Source organism: Copidosoma floridanum, unplaced genomic scaffold (genome assembly GCF_036245765.1).
Source record: "Copidosoma floridanum isolate Cflo_tuat_1 unplaced genomic scaffold, Cflo_Japanese_pri ptg000011l, whole genome shotgun sequence".
NCBI lineage: Eukaryota > Metazoa > Arthropoda > Insecta > Hymenoptera > Encyrtidae > Copidosoma > Copidosoma floridanum.
This window is the reverse complement of record NW_028321888.1, coordinates 8,550,117-8,574,106: the sequence shown is the minus strand read 5'-3', so window position 1 is coordinate 8,574,106 and position 23,990 is coordinate 8,550,117. Positions and strand designations below refer to the sequence as shown.

Below are 23,990 nucleotides of genomic sequence, written 5' to 3'. Positions count from 1 at the left end.
ATTATTAGGTAACAAAAAAATTAGTATTCATGCGATTAAACTTGTGAATAAAGTTGTAGCATCTTAACTAAACATGAAATTATGACACTAGCACTTGTATTAGTTGAAAATATTTTTCAAATTTTTTTAGGCTGTTTGGCAAGAAATTAATTCTAAAAAACCAGATCTAGTGCAGCAGTCTCATAATAGAAGTGGTAACAAAGCTAGATACAGGCATGACGAAAACGTCATAGAATCAGAACCTGCTACTTTCAGACAAATTATGGTTCCAGATCCCAGAGCAAAAGAGTATGTGACAGATGACGGTTTAATCATTCCCAGTATTACTTTGGATCTTCAAAGACAACTGATTGGAGCCGCTGATCGACTTGGTATTAGCTGGGAACGACGAGTGAGTATAAAGTATTTTGTTTCAATCCTAAAAATACGAGAATGCTCTAGCGTACTTCAGTTCTACCCGTATAAAATTAATTTTCTAATCTCTTTCCGTCGTGTGCATTTGTATGGAATCAATTATACGGAATCACAACATTTATACATCCTGTTTCACTGCATTCTTATGTAGTACTTGTGGTGCAGTTATTGTTACACATATGTATGTTCATTCATAAAGAAGGTTGAATTACTGCTACCACAAGAAAAAATTTTTGAATTCGTTTTATTAGATATTCTTCTTTGGACGATGCTTTAAAATGAGGACGAGTAAAACCAAATTTTTTCCACAAATAGCGAAAATAGTACATTACGATCAAAGGATGATTTGAGGCTTCTTTACTTTCGTCACTGTGTTGTATAATTTTTCGTCTTCCTGTTGCTGGAAGGAGATTTAGACTGTGTGTTAAGCAAAGTCACTAAAACCGTTGTAATCGCTAACCGCGAAAACTACTGAACCGATTTTGCTAAAATTTTGCGTACTGACTATTGATGATTCCGAAAAGGTTTTCGCATAGTTTTTTCTTAAAAAAGTTGATAACAATAGCAATAATTAACCTCAAAGTTTTGCTAAAATAAGGTAGCTTTGCGCTTTAGTTCAGTAGAATCCGGTAGGTGGCGTCAAGGTAAAATTATGGCCACTCGCAATTGAAGATACCTAAAAGTGAGTATAACATGCCCCATCGAGTTGTCGATTATCGTAGTCGTTCATCGGCAGTCCACCAAAAACAGAGTTGTTAGTCGTGCAGTTGGACATCGCGGATACCGATGACAATCTTCTTTCATGGGCAAGCGAAATAAATCGGTTTTTACCACGGATCGCCAAGAGAATCGAGTGCCAAGGAAACAAAGGCATTCGGAACGTCAACATCTCTGGGGGAATATCAGGAGATGTATCTAGCCACAGCACAACCTGCTCCAACACTTCAGAGTTTTGTGGTCGTTCAACCATCCAGCCTGGTGCCGTCAAAGACTTTTCTTCTTCTAATGCAAGCCAGGGAAGACTGCCCTGAAGAGTACGGCAGCCACAACGGCCTCCTTCTTAGTGGTCGTCCCAACGGCATACCTACAGAGAAGGTATTCTCCAGGCCCACTTTCCCGACTAACGATGAGTGGTTGATTATCCAGGGAAGGACCTGAAGACGAAATATTCTTTGGTCAGCAGCGTACCTCCAGTGCGGTCTCCGTACACAAAGACTCCCCGCAGCGAGCTCTCCATCATCAAGAATACTAATAAGAAATAACTGGAAATTTCATCTCTGGTCCTTTTCAGGATCATTATAAGTATTTACGTTCCCTACTTAACTATCAATCTCATCGGTTCTTTTAAGGAGCACCTAAGTTTAAACTACCTTGTCAACAAATACATTTATACTACCACTTCCGGTAACGATTCGTCGACTAAAATACTATATAAAGCCGGCCACTATTACACCGGCCAAGTCAGTCATTCACTGGCAGTCGTCACGAGCGGAGTTGTTTATCGCAAGGCTGGGAACCCTGGTGACTGACGATCCTATATTACCCTCTCGACTCTAAGCATTCTAACCAGGAATCATCGATCCTCTCCAAGTTCTGCACTGAGAGAACCTAACAGCTACGAAGGGAAAATAAACTTGAGCAAACGGGACAGTCTCCAACGGGCAAGCATCACGAACCAATCTCTCCACCTTGGATCACGAAAACAACTAAGTCTGCAAAAAAAGAAGTGGCTTTAGACACTAACGTCTTCGACGTTATACTAGAACACGTTCGGAAAGAGTTCTACAACTAGCTCCAAAGCTTCAAACGTTGTAGTTTTTCTCCCGATCAGTGTGGTGCTACAATAACAAACCAGAGAAGATCACTCTGAGGTATCCGCTATGTTCGCACCAATCTCAGCGCCGCAGGTGGCCAAAAGACGAAGCCCTATAGGCAGAATAAACACAACTGATTGCTGGGTAGAATGCATTGCAATAGTAGTTTTTTTATTATTTGTATCACAAGTAATTAACATTGCGCATTACTGGATCAAGAAAATTATTATGTGGGATTCGATGAAATAGTGAAATATATTGGCGATGGTGTTAGGCCGTATGAAGAAGGACAGCAAGTGTATACAGCAGGGCATATAATTTACTGCGGTATCAGTAAAAAAGCTCCTCATAGTCTGATTAAGTTTTTTGCGTTATACTTACAAACATCTGCATTTCACGATACTTACTCCACACGAATAAAAAAATAAAATAAAGAAATTCGAGGTCATTTTGTGTAAGTGTTCATGCACTTTAGGGAAATGCAAACACTGTGTGGCTGTGTTAATTCATCTTGACAAGTAAATGTAAATAAATGTATTTACTTATATTATATTTTTTTGATACAATTTTAGGATAATGAATTTTTTTTTTGTACCTAGAGCTCCATTGAATATGTTCGAAAAATTATCGTGTACTGACATCAAGCAACAGTGAGGACAGCTCAAAAACATCACAAAACAAATGTACAAAGCTGTGCCTTTAGGGCAGTTTTAGGAGCTTTTTAACTGATAACGCAGAAAATTATATGCCCTACTTTATACACTCGCTGACCTTCTTCATATGGCCTAACATCGCCAATATATTTTACTATTTTATCAAATACTACATAACAATTTTCTGGATTCATTATTGTGCGATGTTAATTACTTTTAATACAAATAATATAAATACTACTATCCCAATGTATTCTACACAGTGATTAGCTGCGTGTTTATCCTGCCTATAGCATTTCGTCTCTTGGCCACCTGCGTCGCTGAGGTTGGTGCAAACATAGTGGATAGAGGCAATCACGTTTGCTGGAAACTTCAGTCAAGAAAGATTTTACTTGAGAAGCTCACCGGTCCTTTTTTGGGTCATCGGACGTCGTACTACCTTGCCAACAAGTATATAACAACCTAATAAAGTTTAAAAAATAACCTTTAGGGCTCACAAAAGTCTTAACTATGCCAAAAGTCGCAAGAAGTCGAATTGGAATGATAACTTCAAATGCATCTAATGAATACAATTTTAGGCATCAAGAAAATGACGCTGAACATTTATCGAGATTAAAGCAGCATCAAAATCGATAAATAAGGAATTAATTAAGTGAGAGATAAGCTTTTCACTATAACCCTCATAGTCATCTCTGGAATCTTCCAGATTTTCAAATAGGTAGAATATGTTTTTGTATTTTTGTGGCAATAAAAAATGTAGAGATTAAGCTTCAGGACTTTGTTGCTGTGGTAATAAAGTTGTGAGATAAGAGAAATAAATTTTTTTCAATTATATATTTTTTGTGAGTTTATAATCTTTACAGCTTTAAAAAATAGCCCTCTTTATCGATTATATGAAAGAAACTGCAAATCAACGGCCTTTTAGGGCCAACGATTATTTTATGGCATAAGGAATGCACAGTACTTTTCAGCATTACTATATTTTTTTCACTTTTTACAGCTTTTTACTTGAACAAATAAACTGTATGGATTCCGAACAAATATGTTTTTAATAAGATTTTTGTTCTGAGAAGTGTCAGAAATAAATGTAACATTTTTAACTGAAAACGTTTCACATTACATGTCAACATACTTCGGTGTTCCATTTAGTGAGTCTCGGGCGAAGCCGAGACGGAAGGGTCGTTAGTATACACACACACACATATGGGTGATTCTGCCGTAAATGGCTCGAAACGCCTCAAACACTCGTTAAAAAAACAAAAATTATGGGTTGAAAAAATTATTTTCATAGAAGTTCTATCTCATATACCATCTTCATCAAATATCTAAAGCGACTTAACTACGAAGTTTTTGGGTCAAAAAATATACGATATTTTATAAATGTCAATTTTAGTCAATTTTTAAGGAAAATACGTCTACTTATGATACGTGTAGCTAGGCTACAAAATGAAATTTTGTAGATTAATGTTGAAACTTTATAATTTAAAAGAAATCTTCATAACCTTTGATTGGTGCCACCACATTTAACAAACTCTTTTTTAGTCACTTAAAGCTTCGTTTCAACAGTCGTTCGAGCCTATTTTAGACCACCTAAAAAGTGTACTCCTTCGATACTAGTGATAGAAGTGGAATCGATATTTATCGATACATCTCTCAAAAAAAGGCCAACTAAAACTAAACGCTGAGACACGTATCTCACGTTTTGATCCATCAATGCTTGAAAAAAAAAAGATTAGTGAAGTTCTAATGCACAAAAGCTAGAAGAAAATGACACTGAAGTTGGGAGCGTTCCGGGAACGAAATTAAAAAAAAAATCTCTTTAAAACAATGCAAATTTGTTAGAACGTAACTAAGCTGCCAATAACTCATATTCGTCGAAAAAAGTTAATTTTCCACGATTATACCCCAAACCACAATACTCGTCTGTACCTATGCTAGCTTTCGTACTCGTTCCGACTTCTAGCTTTCATAACTGAAAAACCAGATTGAAAGCCCCACTGAAAATGATACGCATTTTTTATTGTTACATAAAAAATGTATCAAAATAAGAATATCCAATTAATAACGAAGGAGCGGGTCATTTTTTATATCTGAAAATCCAGATCGAAGACCCCTCTGAAAATAATATGTATTGTTTATTATTATATAAAAAACACCTAAAAACCAAAATATCCTAGAAAAAATAAAGGGGCGGGTCATTCGCCGTCAAATGATCCACTCCTTGTTTTTAAGGAGGTATAGGAAAAAAGCTTAAAATGTAGAATCACTCTAAAAAAAAATTTGTTACATCGAAGTATATCAGCAGTCTACAGATTTTTCCAGATTTTTAACCAGGGAAATTTTCGAAAAGAAAATTATTAAAGTTCGACTGTTTAACACGGTCTCTCATCAAAGAACAAGGTTAAGTTGCCTTTTCATTGAAATTAGGGTATACTATGAATGTGTTGGAATGAAAAAAAACGTTTTTGTAGATTTCTTAATACAAAAAAAAGATGCTTGACAAAAAAGTCAAGCCTTGCCAGGTGTTTTTCAAAAATTTAGTCAATTACAGTCGTATAGTTTTAAGTTAGTAGAGTGTAAGTGTTGGTGCGCGGTAAAGGGGAACATTTGCGTTGACCGGGGAGACTCCCCTTTTCTTGCCTCTCTGAATGATACTCCTAAACCCTCTTAATTGGACATTTTGATTTTAATTTATTGTTTCTACTATAATAAACAATACATATCATTTTTAGTTATAAGAGCAAAAAGTCGGAGCTTGGGTGTTTTTGCCTTGAGCGAGTGGTAGAAAATCGACGTCAAATAACACGCCGCTTCGTTTTTTCTGGGATATTTGAATTTTGATATATTTTTTATATAAAAATAAACAATACGCATCATTGTCAGTGGGTCCTTTGGTCTGAATTTTTAGCTATAAGAGCCAAAAGTCGGAACTTGGGTGTTTTTGCCTAGAGTGAGTGGTGAAAAATCGCCAAAAAATGACCTGCCCCTTCGTTGTTAGTTGGATATTCTCATTTTGATACATTGTTCATGTAATAATAAAAAATACGTATCATTTTCAGTGGGGCCTTCGATCTGGTTTTTTAGTTATAAAAGTCAGAAGTCAGAACGAGTACAAAAGCTAGCATAGGTATTAATGAGAATTTCGGTTTGGGGTATAATCGTGAAAATTAACCTTTTTTCGACTTATATGGGTTAATGGTAGTCTTGAATACTATTCGTAGTTACTTTCTAACAAATTTGATTTGTTTTAAAGTGATTATGTTAATTTTAAAATTTTTTCCCAGAACGCTCCGAACTTCAGTGTCGTCGAATCACCGAATCTGCTTTAAACTTCACGTTTCCATCTTTATATATCTTTCTCTTTAAGACCCATCTGGAGTGAAGGATGTTTCGCTGGCTTCCTTTAGCATTCATGGTTGATCTATCTACAATTTCCTATACTTGATTTTTATTCCTTGACTCTGATTCTTCTTCAATTGCTCTAAGCTATTGATCTCGATCTGGAATTGTGATAGCTTCTTAGTAGTTTATGGGATCCTTGTTCAATTCAACAATCCGGGCGTTCATCGTTTTATCTTCAACTTTTACGATCAAACAATCAACATCATCCTCAGACTAAATCGGCTCATTCCACTGGCTTGTGTTCATGATTCCTCTAAAACTCATGTAAGTAACAGCAGCAGATTGTCTAAAGTTTTTTGAAAAAGCTCACGATTTTTCCTTGGTCGTCTTCGCTTTCTCTTGACTTTTTGTTGTTCCTTTGTTTCTAATAACTCTTGAGGACCGTCTTTATCGAACTTAATAAACCCTTCATATTGTTGGATATCAATATTGTGATTGTTGCCGTTTACAGTTGTATATTTACCCCTGATGTAACCAATCAGTTCTTCTTGTATACGTTGTGGGCCGAAATTGGATCCAGTGTTTTGTTGGATCTTAATAAACGACACACAAAAATGTTTTGAAATGAAATTTTTTGTTTCGAGTTATATCTATCTTTACATATGAAAAAAACTTTCCCAAAAAGGCTATTATTCTATTATTTTGTTGGATCGGTGTGGTTTGCGATTATAGACGTATACTACAGCATCCAAGGCTAAATTCCACATGTTCCCCCTGAACTGAGAGTCATACACATATTAAGTCAAGTCGTTCTGAAATACTCTGGAGAACTTCTACTATTTGACCTGTAACTCTGTGCCTTGATCAGTTTGAAAATTTCACATCTTGGCATCAAAGCCCTGCAGCTTTCGTGTGCTGGTCACGAAATTGTCCAGGTAACATCCTGTTTCACTCTTTGCTTTTACAGGGTATGCCATCGTCAATCTTAAGTAGGCGTCCGTGTATACAATTATGAATTTGTATCCCTAAAGACGAGTAGCTAGACTGATCGATCTCATCGAGTCGACTTAAACTATCTCAAGTGGTTTGGTTTCCCTCTCTCTGCTAGTGCTGAAAGGCAATCTTTTAGTTTTAGCAATTTGGCATACCTCGCATGTTGCAATGAAATTATCGAACACAGCCTTATTTAAATCTTCGTTGTTTGGATACTTTCTTTGCAATGCCTTGAATTATACCGCCAACGCATATCTGAATCCCATATGCTAGAGCATGGCTTTGTTTTTTATTTAAATATTTTCTACTTCTCTATAAAGGGACTTGAAGCCTCTCGAATCTTTCCAAGTATACGTACTTTACTTTCATTAATTTTTCTGTCTTTAATAGTTTTTTTCAAACTTATTTTGCTGAGTGATTTCTAAACAAGCTCTCTCAGATACATTGTTTGGGATTTCAAGGCAGTTATATAATATCACATAGGTATAAGTGTCATCCATGTAGTAAAGTATAGCGAGCGCGCGCACCTACTTCCTACATATATATCAAATGTGCAGAGTCAGAGAGAAGCCACGGGCTCGCTAGCCAGTACGCTTCCGCTTTTCAGGTTGGTAAAGCGTTGCTCATTGCTCCTCTGCGCTCATGCCACTCCAAGTGTTAATATCAAAGATAATTTATTCTAATCGAGCTAATGGCTCACATTACTGTTCAATTTGTGTACATGAATATTAGTTTGTTGTTAAAGCTGATTCAAAGTTATGTAAGGAGAGCTTGTAATTTATTCTAAAGTGTGTGTCCCGATTGTTGCTGTGTCCGATTGCAACTTCAACTTCCCGCTTTCCTCCCTGCGGTCCCAGCGAGCTTCTTCGTGAGCTCATCAGTTTTATAGAAAATCACATTTCTAAACATGGTCCTTCGAGCCGGATCGTAAGGGGTCGATCTCTATCATAGCCATCTTAGCTCTCGCCTTCGACCAAGCGACTAATTGGCAGCCATCTTGGCTGCATCCGTCCACACATCAAAATCTTTCTTTTGCGTCAACGAGGTAAGTCGCAAGACTATTATTGATTTTTCTGCGTTTGCTTTCGAGTACGCAGTATAAACATTGAACACACTTACGTGTTCTTTCTCTCTTATAGTGCGGTTGCTGTTGTTGTGCCTTTGACACGCACACGCACTTGAAATTTCTTTTTCTTTGCGTTTGCTTTCGAGCGCGCAGTGTAAATATTGAACACATCACGTATTCTTTTTTCTCTCACAGTACGGTTGCTATTGTGGTGCCTTTGCACACTCACACGCACTTTCAATTTCGTTGCTGTATATTTTAACAGCACCTTCATTTATACGTGCACATACGCGTACAACATTATTTTCTCTCTCGTTTCTCGTGCGTACGAGAACATTCATCTTTATTATTATTAGGTGCAGTTCAGAGGAGTGAGCATAAGGACAGTGTATACGTATAAAAATACACTTAAATACATCTGGACTCGCGTGATTCGTTCGGTCCTGCTGGCGCTGCTGTGAGACGACGCCATTGTTGCTGCTGTTGCTGTATGCCACTGCCTCTGCGGCTGCCATTTTCCCTTCACATCTGGTCCTGCTGACGCTGCTGTGAGACGACGCCATTAGGCCAATTAATCTACGAAAAAGATGACATTAGTGTTAACAGAAAACAAAAAATACGTTGATATAGAAGAAAATGATTCAAGAAACATAGCGTTTTGTTTTTTCGGTTATTCAGTGGCTGAGTTAACCTAAAAAATTTGTGAAAGTCCGAAAATCACTTTTTTCGCGTTTGAAAAAAAAGTTGACCTCCAATGCCGAAAAGTTCAATGACAAAGTTGTAGATCTTAAAAAAACCTATCGATTGACGTGCGTTAAATAGAATTTGAATGCGTAGTTGCTGAGAAAACTTAAAAAACCCATCGAAAATCGTCTTTTTTAAATTTGTTAATAACTTTTTTTCTTTTGAGATTTTAAAGTTGGTATTTAATCAAATTATGAGTTTTTGGTTCAAAAACCTTCAGTTGTTTTTTTAGCCAAAAATATTAAAAATTTTTCGAAATATCGCATTTTTTCGAAAAAAAACACCTTTCGTAAAAACTTCAATAGACGTCAGGAAATGATGCTGGAGCGATTTTTCAGGGCTTAATCTCTTCGTCTAGACTTATTCTATCATGCAATGTTTGTAGTAAGTAAAATTTTCTAATTTTTGATGCCGAAATCGGACTCCGAAAAAAGTACTTTTTTTTTCTATGGGTTTTTTGCATTTTTTTTACTTATTTTGATAATTGCACGTATATAACAAACTGCAATGCACTGTACTTATTTTTTTACGAATTTGAAAAAAAAATTTTTATGATACGACCATGTGGAGCCAAGTTAGGTTTTTTTTTTTTTTTTTAAATCCCTATGCGACGGTGAAAAGCGTAGAACTCTGAAACTTGCGCACTTTACTAACAAATACCCATTTTGCATTAAAAAAATTATTCGCAATCGTTAACTTTAGCAGAACGATGGGTATGATAACGTTACAGTTGAGTCTTTTTTCGCGTCGCGCATCGACTGCCTGCTGGTATGAGGTGTGTCTGGCTGGTTGCTCTTACTCGGGCGCTCGGACAACGCTGCTTGGGGACGTCAAGTCTTGTAAATATTACCTTTATTATGGTTACCTGACTTTATTTGTAGATATTATCACAGGTTCATTAAAAATAAGTAATGGGTTAACGAAAAAAAGCAATATATTTTAATTCTTTTTTTTTATTCAATAATACAAATTCTTTTAAAAAAAGTAAAACTAATTCATATTATATGTCCGCACCTTCTCATAGGGTTGCTCAGTAATGTCATCAAGCACATCCTCGTTTTCTTCATGATCCATGGTACATTCCAGTACTGGATCATTAAAAGTCGGTATTTGCAAATTGCAAAACATGTCTTCATTAATTGGAAATTGTCCAATACTTACATCACCAATATCCGTATTCTCCACGAAAGACTGCTCATGTGAGATAGCATGATCTACTTCTTAAAAATTTGTGCACTGCGAGTCTTGGCAATGAGCACATACATTGGAACACTTCAGGCCGTGCTTGAAACAACTACAATTTTTTGTTTTGCAAGAACCTTCGCACCCACATGCAATTATTTTTAATATTTCATCCGGTACTAGGGCTTCGTCGGTATAGTTGGGTAGAATTACGTTGTTCTATAACTTCCATCCCCAAAGGGTTGGTTCTATGTCATTTCCCAACCACTTTTGTAGTTGCAGGTAAACTCGAAATACATGCTGTTTTGCTGCACCTCCGGTGGGCGGTATACTGGGCAACTGAAACGTATTACGAGCGGTGCACTTGCTGAATCGTTGGTAGCTAAGGTCATTCAATGATACATTTGTTCGTTTATCGTATAGCAAGGCAATTATTTTACATCCATTAGAGCAAATTTTGTCCTTGTCAGCATCAGTGCGATAAAACACATCCATCAGCTGGCAATGCTTAGGTGTATCGTTAAATATTTTTAATAATTTGTTTTTTCCTTTTCTGTAGAGACACGATACGGTATCACAACCCGTTATGACGTGAAAAAAAGCTACATAATTTCGCAATCTTGGGTAAATTAGACTGTCATTTGTATACCAGCAATCAGGCTTATTGCCTTGGCTCTTTTTTAGAAAGTATGTAGTTTTTTTAACAGGCGATTTTTGAGTAAGGAGCACCAATAAATAAATATCTTGATCAACTAAGATTACATTATTTTTACTTGCAGCTAATTGGATTGAAGAATCAACAATGAGCGAATCGGCATCTTAAAATTAAACGAAAATTATATTGTACTTACGAATAGCTTAACAGCTTACAGTACTGAATTTTGTGTTAACAGTATGTGATAATAAAACACCGTACGTTCCAGCACGTGTTTCCTGCGAGCACACTGAGATGTTTCGTTAAGCACGTTCATTTCTGCACGAATGTACGCCAGAGACTTACGGTCTGGAGCAGCTGCATGAGGGGAGAACATCTTTCTCTCACCACTCCGACTCCATTTCGGAGCCGTATCGGAGCGCCCGAGTAAGAGCAACCAGCCAGACACACCTCATACCAGCGGGCAGTCGATGCGCGACGCGAAAAAAGACTCAACTGTAACGTTATCATACCCATCGTTCCGCTAAAGTTAACGATTGCGAATAATTTTTTTAATGCAAAATGGGTATTTGTTAGTAAAGTGCGCAAGTTTCAGAGTTCTACGCTTTTCACCGTCGCATAGGGATTTTTTTAAAAAAAAAAACCTAACTTGGCTCTACATGGTCGTATCATAAAAATTTTTTTTTCAAATTCGTAAAAAAATAAGTACAATGCATTGCAGTTAGTTATATACGTGCAATTATCAAAATACGTAAAAAAAATGCAAAAAACCGATAGAAAAAAAAAAGTACTTTTTTCGGAGTCCGACTTCGGCATCAAAAATTAAAAAATTTTACTTACTATAAACATTGCATGATAGAATAAGTCTAGACGAAAAGATTAAGCCCTGAAAAATCGCCCCAGCATCATTTCCTGACGTCTATTGAAGTTTTTACGAAAGGTGTTTTTTTTCGAAAAAATGCGATATTTCGAAAAATTTTTAATACTTTTGGCTAAAAAAACAACTGAAGGTTTTTGAACCAAAAACTCATAATTTGATTAAATACCAACTTTAAAATCTCGAAAGAAAAAAAGTTATTAACAAATTTAAAAAAGACGATTTTCGATGGGTTTTTCAAGGTTTCTCAGCAACTACTCATTCAAATTCTATTTAACGCGCGTCAATCGATAGGTTTTTTTAAGATCTACAACTTTGTCATTTAACTTTTCGGCATTGGAGGTCAACTTTTTTTTCAAACGCGAAAAAAGTGATTTTCGGACTTTCACGAATTTTTTAGGTTAACTCAGCCACTGAATAACCAAAAAAACAAAACGCTATGTTTCTTGAATCATTTTCTTCTATATCAAAGTATTTTTTGTTTTCTGTTAACACTAATGTCAAATTTAACATTGAGCCTTCGTAGATTAATTGGCCTACATTGTTGATGCTGTGGCTGTGTGCTATAACCTTGCTGCTGTTCGTCACCATGAATAAAAGTTTTTTATTTTTTTTGAACGTTTGCAAACTTAAAAATTTAAAATAATACATTCCTTTTCGTTTAATTATTAATTGCGCTTTTCATTCTCTTTTTTTTTAAATTATTTAAGAATAAACTATTTGTCTTGGTTTTCATAGTTAATGTTAAATCCTGTAGAACTTATTTCGTTTTTTTCGTATAAGTAGAGTGAAAGCATGTTAAAGAATTTAATGTAAGCCCATTTAATTTACATTGAGTTTTGGTCACATTACATTGCAAGTGATAATTAACTTTACTTAAAAAAATATCACTTTAGATTTTAGGCAATGATTTAAAGAGAAAAATACTGATTATGTTTGACAAAATTAGACATTTGCATAAAAAATAGGACTGGTGAGAAGATCTACAGCTTACGACTTCCCTTTCTTTGAGTATAACCCCGGTTAATTGGTGGTGGTAACAATCGGCTAAGAATATTATCTGTACCGAGGAAACTCTAAGATTAGGAACCAACACACAAACAATGATTGTGTTTATATGTCGGAGGGCGGGTTCGTTGCCCTGTGTAAAAGAGCGAAATTGCTCAGATGGCCGATTATATACAATACTTAAAAAATAATTACTATTAAGTTTCAAAATTTATCTGTTGAATAATCAATTAATTCCTGCACCATATACAGCAATTGTTTATTGATTACTACTTTATTGAATTCTCCTGAATATTCCCTTAATTTAATTAATTTAATAATTTAATATCTTTTTTAACTTACTCAATATTCTTCTAATCTAATATCTTTTTTTATTTTATTCCTGTCCCTTTTTTGGGGTCCAGATAATATTCTCAGTTTATATAAACGATTTCAAATCTTAACAGCTATTTTTATAGTTTTTATCTTAAACTATAAAAAGGAACTCGCAATCTTACGTGGAGGGGAAGGTTTGCTTAAATAAGTACAATCAATTTATTTTTAATTATCTTATATTTATTCAATCATATGATTCTAAGGAATTTATATCTGTAATTTTTACATGTATTAATTGTATTTGAGTAATCGCAATTATTTACGTTAATAATAAAAAAATATATAATATACTCGATAATTTACTTAAAATGTATCCGCCCTTTTAATAGAGAATTTTACATAAATGACAATTTGAATTTTCCCTCCTTAATATCTCTGCTTAAACACGTTAGGTTAGACTAATGCGAATTTTTATTACAACCGCGGAAAGTTAGTGTTAGGTAACTACCTATCCGACCAAGTCACGTAAGGTTAGGTCGTTCTCAGGGCCCTTGAGTGTCTTGAGCACTGCTCAAGTCGTCAACCCAGGAACTTCGCCTAAGAACGTGATCGCTAACCCTAGTGCCTCGACTACTTGGGGATGCGTCGTCTCCACGCTTAAAGCGGTCGAGCACCGAAAGTCCAAATAGGTACCGGTTAGTGGAAGTGTTACCTTGTTGGTGGTGTACACACTTACTTTTCAGCTATCGGCCTTCGTACTTCGTCTCTTTCTCTCCCTTCGTGCTCGTCGCGGTATTGTACCGGTGCACGGGAAAGTTCCAGGTCTGGGTGAGCAACGGATATACCGCGTCCCAGGCTCGCTGGAAGAGGAACTACTTTTGCATTGCGCACTGATGCCTTTCATGCTAACGTTATTTCCTTTTGAGTAGTAGGTTTTCCCGCGCTCTAGCGTTCTCTTAACGTACTAGACGCACATTCCACCTAAGCTTGTTATTTTTATGAACTCGTCTATTTTGTTTACTGCCTCTGATATTCAATGAGCGCCTGATAAGAAGTCATTCATATAAAGTTCTTCCTGAAGTATTTAAGCTCCCAAAGGATACTCTTGATGATATAATAGCGCTAATTCTTTAAGTACTCAAGAGGCTAAGAAGGGTGAGCAAACTAGACCGTACGTGACCGTTGTAAGAAGGTATGATTTTACAGGTTCACTAAGGTTTTGACGCCAGAGAATGGCTTGAAACTTTTGATTTGCTTGATGCAGGAGAATCTGTCGAAACATTTTCTCCGCATCTGCGGAAAATACAACTTTGTATTTACGCCATTTCATAATAAGATCGAATAAATTCAGCAACAAATTTTCCCCAGTATGGAGATAAGAATTCAAAGAAATGCCACTGCAAGTAGTGGCAGAACCATTGACATCTACTCTGAGTGTAGTCGTTGTACTCGACTAACGCAACACTCCATGGTGAGGGAGATACCACACAGGATTTTCGTGATCGTCTATAGGAGTCATATATTTAACATTTGTTTGACGAGTTGCCGTAATGGTCAAACTACTCTCCTTTTTGCCGGGCTTAGCTGTTTGAGCCGCAGAACCTGACTTAAGTCTGGGCGTATAAGACTCTAGTCATTAATTGTGCGTTTAAAAATTCTTTAAACTGTGCCAACGAAGGCGTTTTAGTGGTAGCACCTAAATGTTTCTGCCAATCTTTGGCAGAACCAAAATCTCATTTATTAGAGACTACCCCTATAAAGAAGTCTCCTAGACCATGTTCTTGTCTATTCAGAGCTTCCAGGGCTGCGAGCGGCCTAACGGTTTCACTTATTAATGATTTAGGTTAGCTAACTGAACTATTTTTCATAGGATTGGCGTTCAGGATCAAATTTACGTAATCAGTTACTAGACGACGTTTATTTTCGTAGTATTCACACAGTGTGTTCCAAGCTTGAACATAGTTATCAGCAGTTAGAGGAAAGTTTTTGATGAGCTCAGCAGCTTCACCGGTTACCTGTGAACGAAGGTAATGATGCTTAAGAATCAATGGTATCTCAGTTTTATTGTGCACCAATGCACGAAAGAAATCTTTGAAATTCTGCCACCCTGCAAGATCACCGCTGAAATGGGGGAGATCTATATTAGGCAAGGTTGACGCTAGTGGCGTAGCTGACGGGCCCGCGGTGCGAGAGGGCCTCGAGCCCCGGGGGCCCCAGTGACTCAAAATTTTTTTCATAATTAAAATAAATCCTCAATGACTCCACAGATCTTATCAGTATCTCTTATGACGTATCAAATCATTTTTAAAATTTTATTATTCATATATGCTTGAATTAGATGTTTAAACTTTCGCGCTTCCATACTGTTACTGTTAAGCAATGCGTAATACGCATGGAGGCTTGTACATTATGTTATCTCTCTCGCTCTTAAGCCTCCCAAGTCTAAGTGGGATTGTGCTTTTGTGCTTGCATCCTGACATCTCGATCGCGATAAGTGAAAGTATGAAACGTACGTATGCAAGTGGTGCGCAAAAGCGTAAATCAAAAAGGGCGAAAGAAGATGAAGCTAAGACGTACAGTCATAAATTAACTTCATGGATCACCAAGCCTGATAAAATTCAAGGTATGGTTATTTACAACTATGTGTCTTTCTCTTTCTAATATTTAACTTGAAATCTAAAACTGCGTGTTCTGCGTACGTAACTGCATTCATGTGCTCGTATAATTGTCACCTTTGGATTTTATTCCGACGTCACTTTTATTTTTTCACAGACAGTACACCAATGGAAATTGATGATGGTGGAACCAATACTTCTATTTCAATGAACCGATCCGATTCTCAAGATAATGTTAATTCAAATTCAGAAACAAATGTAGATGCAAACAGTTCTTCTTTCCGAAAATCAAACACTGCTCAAAATTTAAATAGTGAGAAACAAATTAATGACAGGCAGGAATCAACCACTTACTGCAGATATGAGCGAGATGATTCAATTCAATTATTGCAGACTGCTCATTCTTTTCCTTCTGATCGAGGACATTATACGAGTTCACAAATTCCAAGTGATGAATTAAAAAAAGATATAATAAATTATGGTCTTTGTAAGCCTAACGGGCCGTTTCCTACGGACTCCCATAACAGAAGCTTTTCCGTAGATAACTATACGATAAAAACAAATGATTCTAGTCTAAGGTTACCAAGGTTGTGGCTATGCTACTCTAAAGTTCTCGATAAGGTTTATTGCGAGCATTGTTGGCTCTTCGGAGATCGAACAAATCCATCTTTTCGATCTGAATGGATTGAAGGAATAAATAACTGGCAAGGTCTTTCAAAAAAAATTAAAAAACACGCAAACAGTCAGTGTCATTCTGAAGCTTCTGTAAATTATGATTTGTGGAAAAACAAGGAAACTATTGATAGCTTGGTAAATATAGAACTAAAAAAAAAAATTAATTTTTGGAAAAAGTTACTAGAACGCATTATTGACGTTATTTTGATTTTAGCAAGTTGTAATTTAGCTTTTCGTGGACACCGTGAAGAGAAGCTGAATGAATATAATGTGCACAACAGAGGTAATTTTTTGTCTGTGATTGAACTTTTAGCCAAGTATGAGGCTGTACTATATAATTTATTAAATTCAGAGCATAAAAAAGTGAATTATTTAAGTCCGGAGATACAAAATGAATTGATTTGTTTATTATCAGGACATGTTAAAAAAAGTTAAAGATATTCAAGATGGTCAATTTTATTCAATTATTTTGGATACAACCCAAGATATAGCTAAGCACGACCAATTGAGCGTTGTTATATGGTATGTTAACATCGAATATAACAATGATGGTAATCTCTGCGATTTAGTAGTTGAAGAAAGTTTCTTAGGATTCTTTCGTATTATAGATCAAAGGGCTCTTGGACTAGAAATTGAAATTTTAAAAATTTTAGGGGATAACAATAAATTGATTGAAAATTGTCGCGGCCAAGGTTATGATGGAGCCAGTGTGATGAGCGGCATTTATTCGGGAGTACAAAAACGAATACAAAATATACAACCAAAAGCACATTATGTACATTGCTTAGCCCACAATTTAAATTTAGTTTTACAAGACTCTGTTAAATCTGTCGTTAAAATGCAAACTTACTACGAAATCCTTCAAAAACTGTATACATTTTTTAGTATCACTATAAAGCGTTGGGGAATATTAACTGAAATGATGTCTGCAGAATCACTGAAAAATCCTGTTTTAAAAAAACTTTGCATAACAAGGTGGTCATCTAGGCATAATGCTGTGTATGCTTGTCGCTCAGGTTTCAGTCAAATTTTGAAAGGTTTGATAAAAATTAATTTGACATCTAAAGATAAAGAGACAAGAGATAATGCGAAAACTTTATACAAACATATGAATGAATTTGAATTTATAGTTTTTCTAGTCATGGAGTGTAAAATATTAGAGATGACAAATTTAGTATCAAAACAATTGCAGTCGAAAAAAGTTGATTTGTTGCATGCCACCGAGTTACTATAGATATCTCTTCAAAACTCGAATCGAAAGTGTAGGGTATTATCAGTACACGCGTTTTGTAGGTTATAACTTCATTAAAGGTTATAACTTCACGAATTGTCGTATTTCCGTACGTTGCCGCCTCGAAATTTCCTTACAAATATGAACTCAACACATCAAACTTATCTAACATTTTAGTTTTGTTACAACCTGTTTTTATAGGCATATCATAAATTGACAGGAAATTACCATTTTTTTAATGTTAATTTCAAAAAACCTAATTACATTAGATTTTGCTCATTTTAGGAAGTACTGGATAGGAACGAAGTCTGTATTTCTACTTCAAGCTTCTTATACAAAGATATTTTGAATAAATGAATGTGTGCAAAGGTTAATTTGTAAAAATAGTTTATGAACTCACTAAAAAATAAAATTTTCTAAAAAAATACAGTTTCAGGATTTTTATGTATAATGCTTTTTTCTTCTTTTTTCTTTTATTAAACTACTATATCATATAATTATCAGAAATTCTTTCTTTAAGCCAATTACATTCATTAAATTACTCTTTGTAAAAAAATTTTTAGATAAAATTCTTAGTAACTATACGCATCAAAAATCCTAAATGTGTAATTTTTTCAACTAGCATTAATCATTGTATTTTTTATGTATTGATGGAATCCAAACATTCCAAATTACAGTTATTTAGTAACGAAGGAATTCTCACAGTAGGTAATTATTTATTACAAAAATACGTAGGAAAATTGTAAAAACGATGTACGAGTTAGTTAAATAATTGTTTTTTTAAATGGTTTCTTATTTTACTACTATATAAAAAATTGATTACCAATATACTCGTATAATTATTAACTACCCAAATCGCTGGGTTTAATGAGGTTTAGGTTTACAGCTTGTTATTCAGGGCACTCTAAGAAATAGTTAGTTTCCTATCTTGTCGATCAGATTATGTTGATACTATTACAGCTGTGTTACACGATTTATTAAAGTAGGGGAACCTGGGGCATGATGGGTAACAAATTTTTCTGATTTTTTTTTAAATTATATAATTCCATCGAAATAAAATTGGACTCACGTAAATCGATTCAGCAGCATTTCAGGAACGAAAAGCAAATTTAAAAAATTCAAAAATTTTATATCAGTTTTTAGAAAATATCAAGGTTAACGACAGTTACGTATTTACCCGTTACGCCCCAGATGTGGGGCACGAAGTGGTCAGGCCTTGGGGCACGTTGGGGCAGTGTTTTAACATATGAGGAGGTATCTGATAGAATTTTTATAGTTTTGTGAGGAAAAGAAGGTTGACAAATAGAGAAAATAAATTTACTTTGAACATTTATTATTTTCATGTTTTTTATTAATTAATTCACTTCTGTTTACATATTGACTAATTAGTTACCACAGTTTACAAGGTAATAATCACAGTACCTATATGATCACATTTTTTACAACTACAGTTTCATAATTATGAACACAGCAAGGCTCTGAATAATTTATAGAAGCTATACTTGTGTGATTGAGTAAAAAATTATTTGTAAATGTAATAATACAAAACTTTAAATTCAAACATCAATATTTTTAATAGCTGTTTAAAAAAAGTTTTAAATAGTTTTTTTTATTTGGAAATGTAATAATGTAAAACTTTAAATTCAAACATCAATATTTTTAATAGTTATTTAAAAAAAAGTTTTTAAAAGTTTTTAAATATGATAAAAGAGCTAATAATTATTAACGATAATAAATTAATACATTACTGGTACATGTAGTACAATCTCACAAGAACACTTTTTTTGGTAAAAGCTCGTTAATCTATTCATAGATATATTCAATGTTGCTTTGTGGTATTTCTACTGCTTCAGTCGTAGGCTGTTGTAGAACGTTTAATAGAAACTCTTCTGTTAACGGTGCATCATTTTGTAAAATCATTTTGTCCTACGTTCTGTACAGCTTCTATTCCATGCACTGTCTGTGGCTGATTCATCGAGTAAAACATTGGCATTTGATAAGGAACGTTACTCACAGTTTTTGCTTTTTTATTCTGAACTGATTTTGGAGGAAGTTTCCTTTTTTTATTTTTTGCTGTTGTAAGTTCAGCTTCATAATCTGGTGAGGTAATTATCGCAGCTTTACCTCTAGCTCGTGGCTTCTTCTTTTTGACCTGTGCAATGCCTGCAATATCAGAGTTTAATGAATTTTCCAAAACACCCCGACAAAAATCTTGTAATAGTGGTTGCTCTGCTTTTTCAACGGACTGAAGGAATTTTTTTTTCAAATCACGGTAAAGACTACTTATACGAATATCTTTTTTATTTTGAGTAAAACTTTATTAAGCGGTACATTGATTGAAGGATTCCCAATGTTTGATGTGTCTGCAAGAACTGAAGTGCTATAGAGAGGATTATTCGTAACTTGTTGAGTTGCATAACCAGAATTGGATTGAGATGATTCTCCTTGATGCAATTGATCTTGTGCGTTATCAACATGAGTAGTCAAAATCGGTTCTGGAGAATCAATCTGATTTTCTATTCCAACAGTTTCCTCATTAGACTGGAATTGTTCATTAGTTGCATCAGCAGCAGCTACTACACTTGAGCTTGGGCCTGTGGAGGGATCAGCTACTGTCAGTTCTGGCTCTGGCCGTGGTGTACAACTAACAGCAAATTCATCATCGTTGAAAACATTTGGATTCAATGGATAGATCCCAGTTTTTTGAAAGCCATTGATAGCATTTTCCATAGTTGAAGCTTTTATGAAAGCTTTGCCAAAAATTGAGTAAATAGATTTAAGGCCTATTGAAGAATTAGGATTATCTCTCATCCACTTATTCACAGCACCAGTATAATAATTACTAAGAGGTTTCATATATGACACATCCAAGGGCTGCATACGATGAGTACAGTGAGGAGGTTAGCAGAGTATGACTACGCCATTGGCTCTGGCTAATGTGATTGCATTCAAATTTTTAACATGTGTTAAATGTCCATCTAATATTAACAAAACTGGGTTACTCAAGCTTGCTCCAGAGAATTCAATAAAATATCCCAACCATTTTGTAAAGGTAGCTTCATCCATCCAGCCAATACCATTGAATTCTGCATATGATCCTGCTGGAGAGCCATTGAGATAATCTTTGTTTTCATTTTTACGAGGAAAAATCAATAGCGGAGGCATGTATTTTCCCGATGCTGAATAACAAATACATGCTGTCACTGTTGTCTCTCTCTCAGCCGAAACTCTTGATCCAACCTGCCGCTTGCCTTTAGGAGCTAATACTTTCAAATAAGTTTTCGGATTACACGACACTCCTGTTTCATCAACATTATAAATGTTACTTGGTCCAAAGTTGTACTCTGCATATACAGTTTTGAGGAGTTCAAAAAAATCAGCTACTACTTTCTTGTTAAAACCATTAGCCCTGGCCATCAAAGTAGCTTCTGGTTTTCGCAGACTCAGCTCAGAATGTCTTGATAAAAAACCTCGAAACCAGTCGTATCCGGCCATTTGAGTATCACTATTAAAATTATGTGTTGCACCTAATTTTTCAGCATACTGATAAGCAAGTTTGCGAGCTTCGCAGGCAGTAAAACCCTGTAATCTAGATTCATTTTCTAAAATTTGTTTCTTCAGCGATAACTCTTGCTCTTCAGTAAATACTGGCTTGAATCCTGGAACTGTAATATTCATTATGTAATACTAACAGTCAACAACATGTGCAATTAGTAAAAACGTTTGATGTGAATCAGTAAATTTATGCTGATTTTCACAATCAACATAACCTTAATTTAATACCACATGCATGATACTATTTTTTACAAAAATTATGTGAAGACTGTTTATTTTAGTACCTTTTTTAACGATGAGTTGATTTTCTTTTTGTGCATCCTTTTTTATTTCAATAAACTTTTTGCGTAACGTTTCACGAGGAATTTCAAATTCCTTAGCTGCTTTGTTCATTGATGTACCAGTTTCCATTTTTTTTATGGCCCTTTCCATATTCTCTAGGGTCCATGATTGCCTGTTAGTCTTCTTTTTATATTTTCTTACCATATTTACACAATAAATAAATACTTATAAACTAAAAAGTTGACTAAGCTACCGTAGCCTCACATTGCTAAGCTATAGGTACTGAACAGCTGACCGCGCAAACTGTTCCGTCTGTTACCCGTCGTGCCCCAACACGCCTTACCAGTGGTGCCCCACATGGGAGTTGGACAAAAAATTAAACTATAAAATAATTAAATGAAATTTTAGTAAAAAATGAGTGTGGGAATTGTTTGTGAAATTTTAGCGAATAAGACAGTAAAACTTATGAGATGATTATACGAAAAAACAAAAAATTACCATGGATTGAAATTGAGGAAAAATTTACGCTCATGTACGCTAAAATAGAGTATTTAGAAAAAATAATTTTTACTGCACGAAATCGCAATTTTATCGTCACAGTTTCTTATTTATGTCTCAAGGTTTAATATATATTTTTTTCGAGCAGGTAGTACGTTATACTTTTAAAATTAAAGCATTACCCGTTTTACACCATTACCCGTCGTGCCCCAGGTTCCCCTACTAAAAAAAATAATACAATTAATTGCTTGTAATTAATTTATTCATTACAAATTTTAATTCAGATACTTACATTATACGGGTTTACGGGTTTCACGTTCAAGGCGCACAAAATTCAGGATTAGGATAATAGGATATTGATGGATTCTAGATATTTAAATTTTCATTCATATTCAAAATTTGTCGCCAAGTAAGTATCCTACCTTAGCAATGCTACGTCTTGTCTGTCGTTATCTAAATGGCTAGTTATATAAGTACATACACACGTATACGACTTCGATTCGCTACATATGTTTCATTATTTGTATTATTGATCATTTGTGGAACAATTTTACTATGAAAGAGTCGTTCACCCGCCCCCCCTTCTGAGGCATTGTTGTTCTTTACTATTATCTGCAAATCTGCTTGCCACGGTAAAAGCATTGTACGAGTTGCCTACTTATGTGATATCCTACTGATTAGATCATATAAAAAACACCACCTACTTACCCGGGAGGAAGTGACAGAGTGAAGTCTCAAACCCGAGCCCTCCAGGCGGAAAGCAAGCGCTTTACCATCTTAGCCACTGAGAACTCTGAACGCTGCGTGCTGTCTACCTACTGTGAAATCAGAAAGTACTTGTAGCCGATATCACACTGTTGACAGCTCTACTTGATTTTGAGAACATGCCTATCCCAATTATACATTGAAAAAATTTGGCTTGCAGCTTACTTAACAATAAGATCATCTCTTGAATACTGAGCCATGAAAAAATCTTGTTATGAGCATTTTGAGATACACATGCCTCGTTTTTGTTGTTTTAACGACTTTCTGACCCATATTTTTTGGTAAAGCTGTGGAGTAGGATTAAAGAGACTAAACTAAAATACATCAGGCATACTGGCAAAAACACTTATTTTCCGATATTTGAAAATTTGAGTATGCAACTCTGAAATAAATAGTAGCGTGCTTGCAGAGTATTCATCTGCTATCTTAAACTTATTTAATCGCGCTCCCATGCGACTTGATTCAAAATAGAGATAATATTATTTCGTTTACCATGGCCGCAAAGGCATTGCGCCTTACGATGACTTTGCGCTCAAGGACAAACAAAGTACTTGTTTGCCCGAAAGCACAAAATAATTAACTTATCAAGTGTTCTTATTAGATCACACTTGTGCAAAACCGCACTTTGTGCCTTTGGTAAGAAGACTATCTCGCGTCTTAGACGTAAACGTACAAAAATCATGCCCTTCGATAATGCAAGTGTTCTTTATGTCTTTGATACACATTGGACTATGATATGAATAGCTCTATAAAATTGCAGTTCACTAACACTAATTTTAAAGTAGGTTTAAAAAAGGAACGAATTGTTTCCATTTGTTTTTATTGTTTAGTTACAAAGCTTAGTTAAGGGGCTTCTTTAATCAAAATTTGGTTTTGAGATTTTTTAAAATCAATTTTATTTAATTAATTATATCTTGTAATCAAAAATGTTAACGTACAAAATAATTATAAAGTATGTAAGTTTAGTTAAAAAATATTAGTTAACAAAGGAGTAAAAAAATGCGTTGGGGGATTGTGGAAAGTCCTGCAAAAAAAACTATGCTAAACAACTATATATAGTTCTTTGTATGCAACATTCCACACAAATCTCCCACAGCCCTCCACAGACCTCTATTCTTTTGAAGGTTACAAAATTAATAACATATACTTAAAGCCTTAAGTAGTAGGTTCACTTAAATACTGTTTGCTAATCCTCATCAGAATTTTATTAAGGAGGAAGAGATGAAAAGAAAACTCATTGAACCTAAAAATTGATATCCAAAGGGTCCTTTTTGATAGTATACGTAATTCAGTGCGTAGATCACGA

General features: G+C 35.1%; 1 protein-coding gene across 1 annotated transcript in view; it reads left to right on the top strand.

The window, feature by feature from the left end:
* Edc3 (enhancer of mRNA-decapping protein 3) overlaps positions 1–23,990 on the top strand; it is a 47,101-nt gene that overhangs the window by 1,472 nt on the left and 21,639 nt on the right. Inside the window, exon 5 of the mRNA XM_014357471.2 lies at positions 131–391. Coding sequence (XP_014212957.2) covers positions 131–391 — 261 coding nt within the window. The remainder of the gene's footprint in view (positions 1–130; positions 392–23,990) is intronic.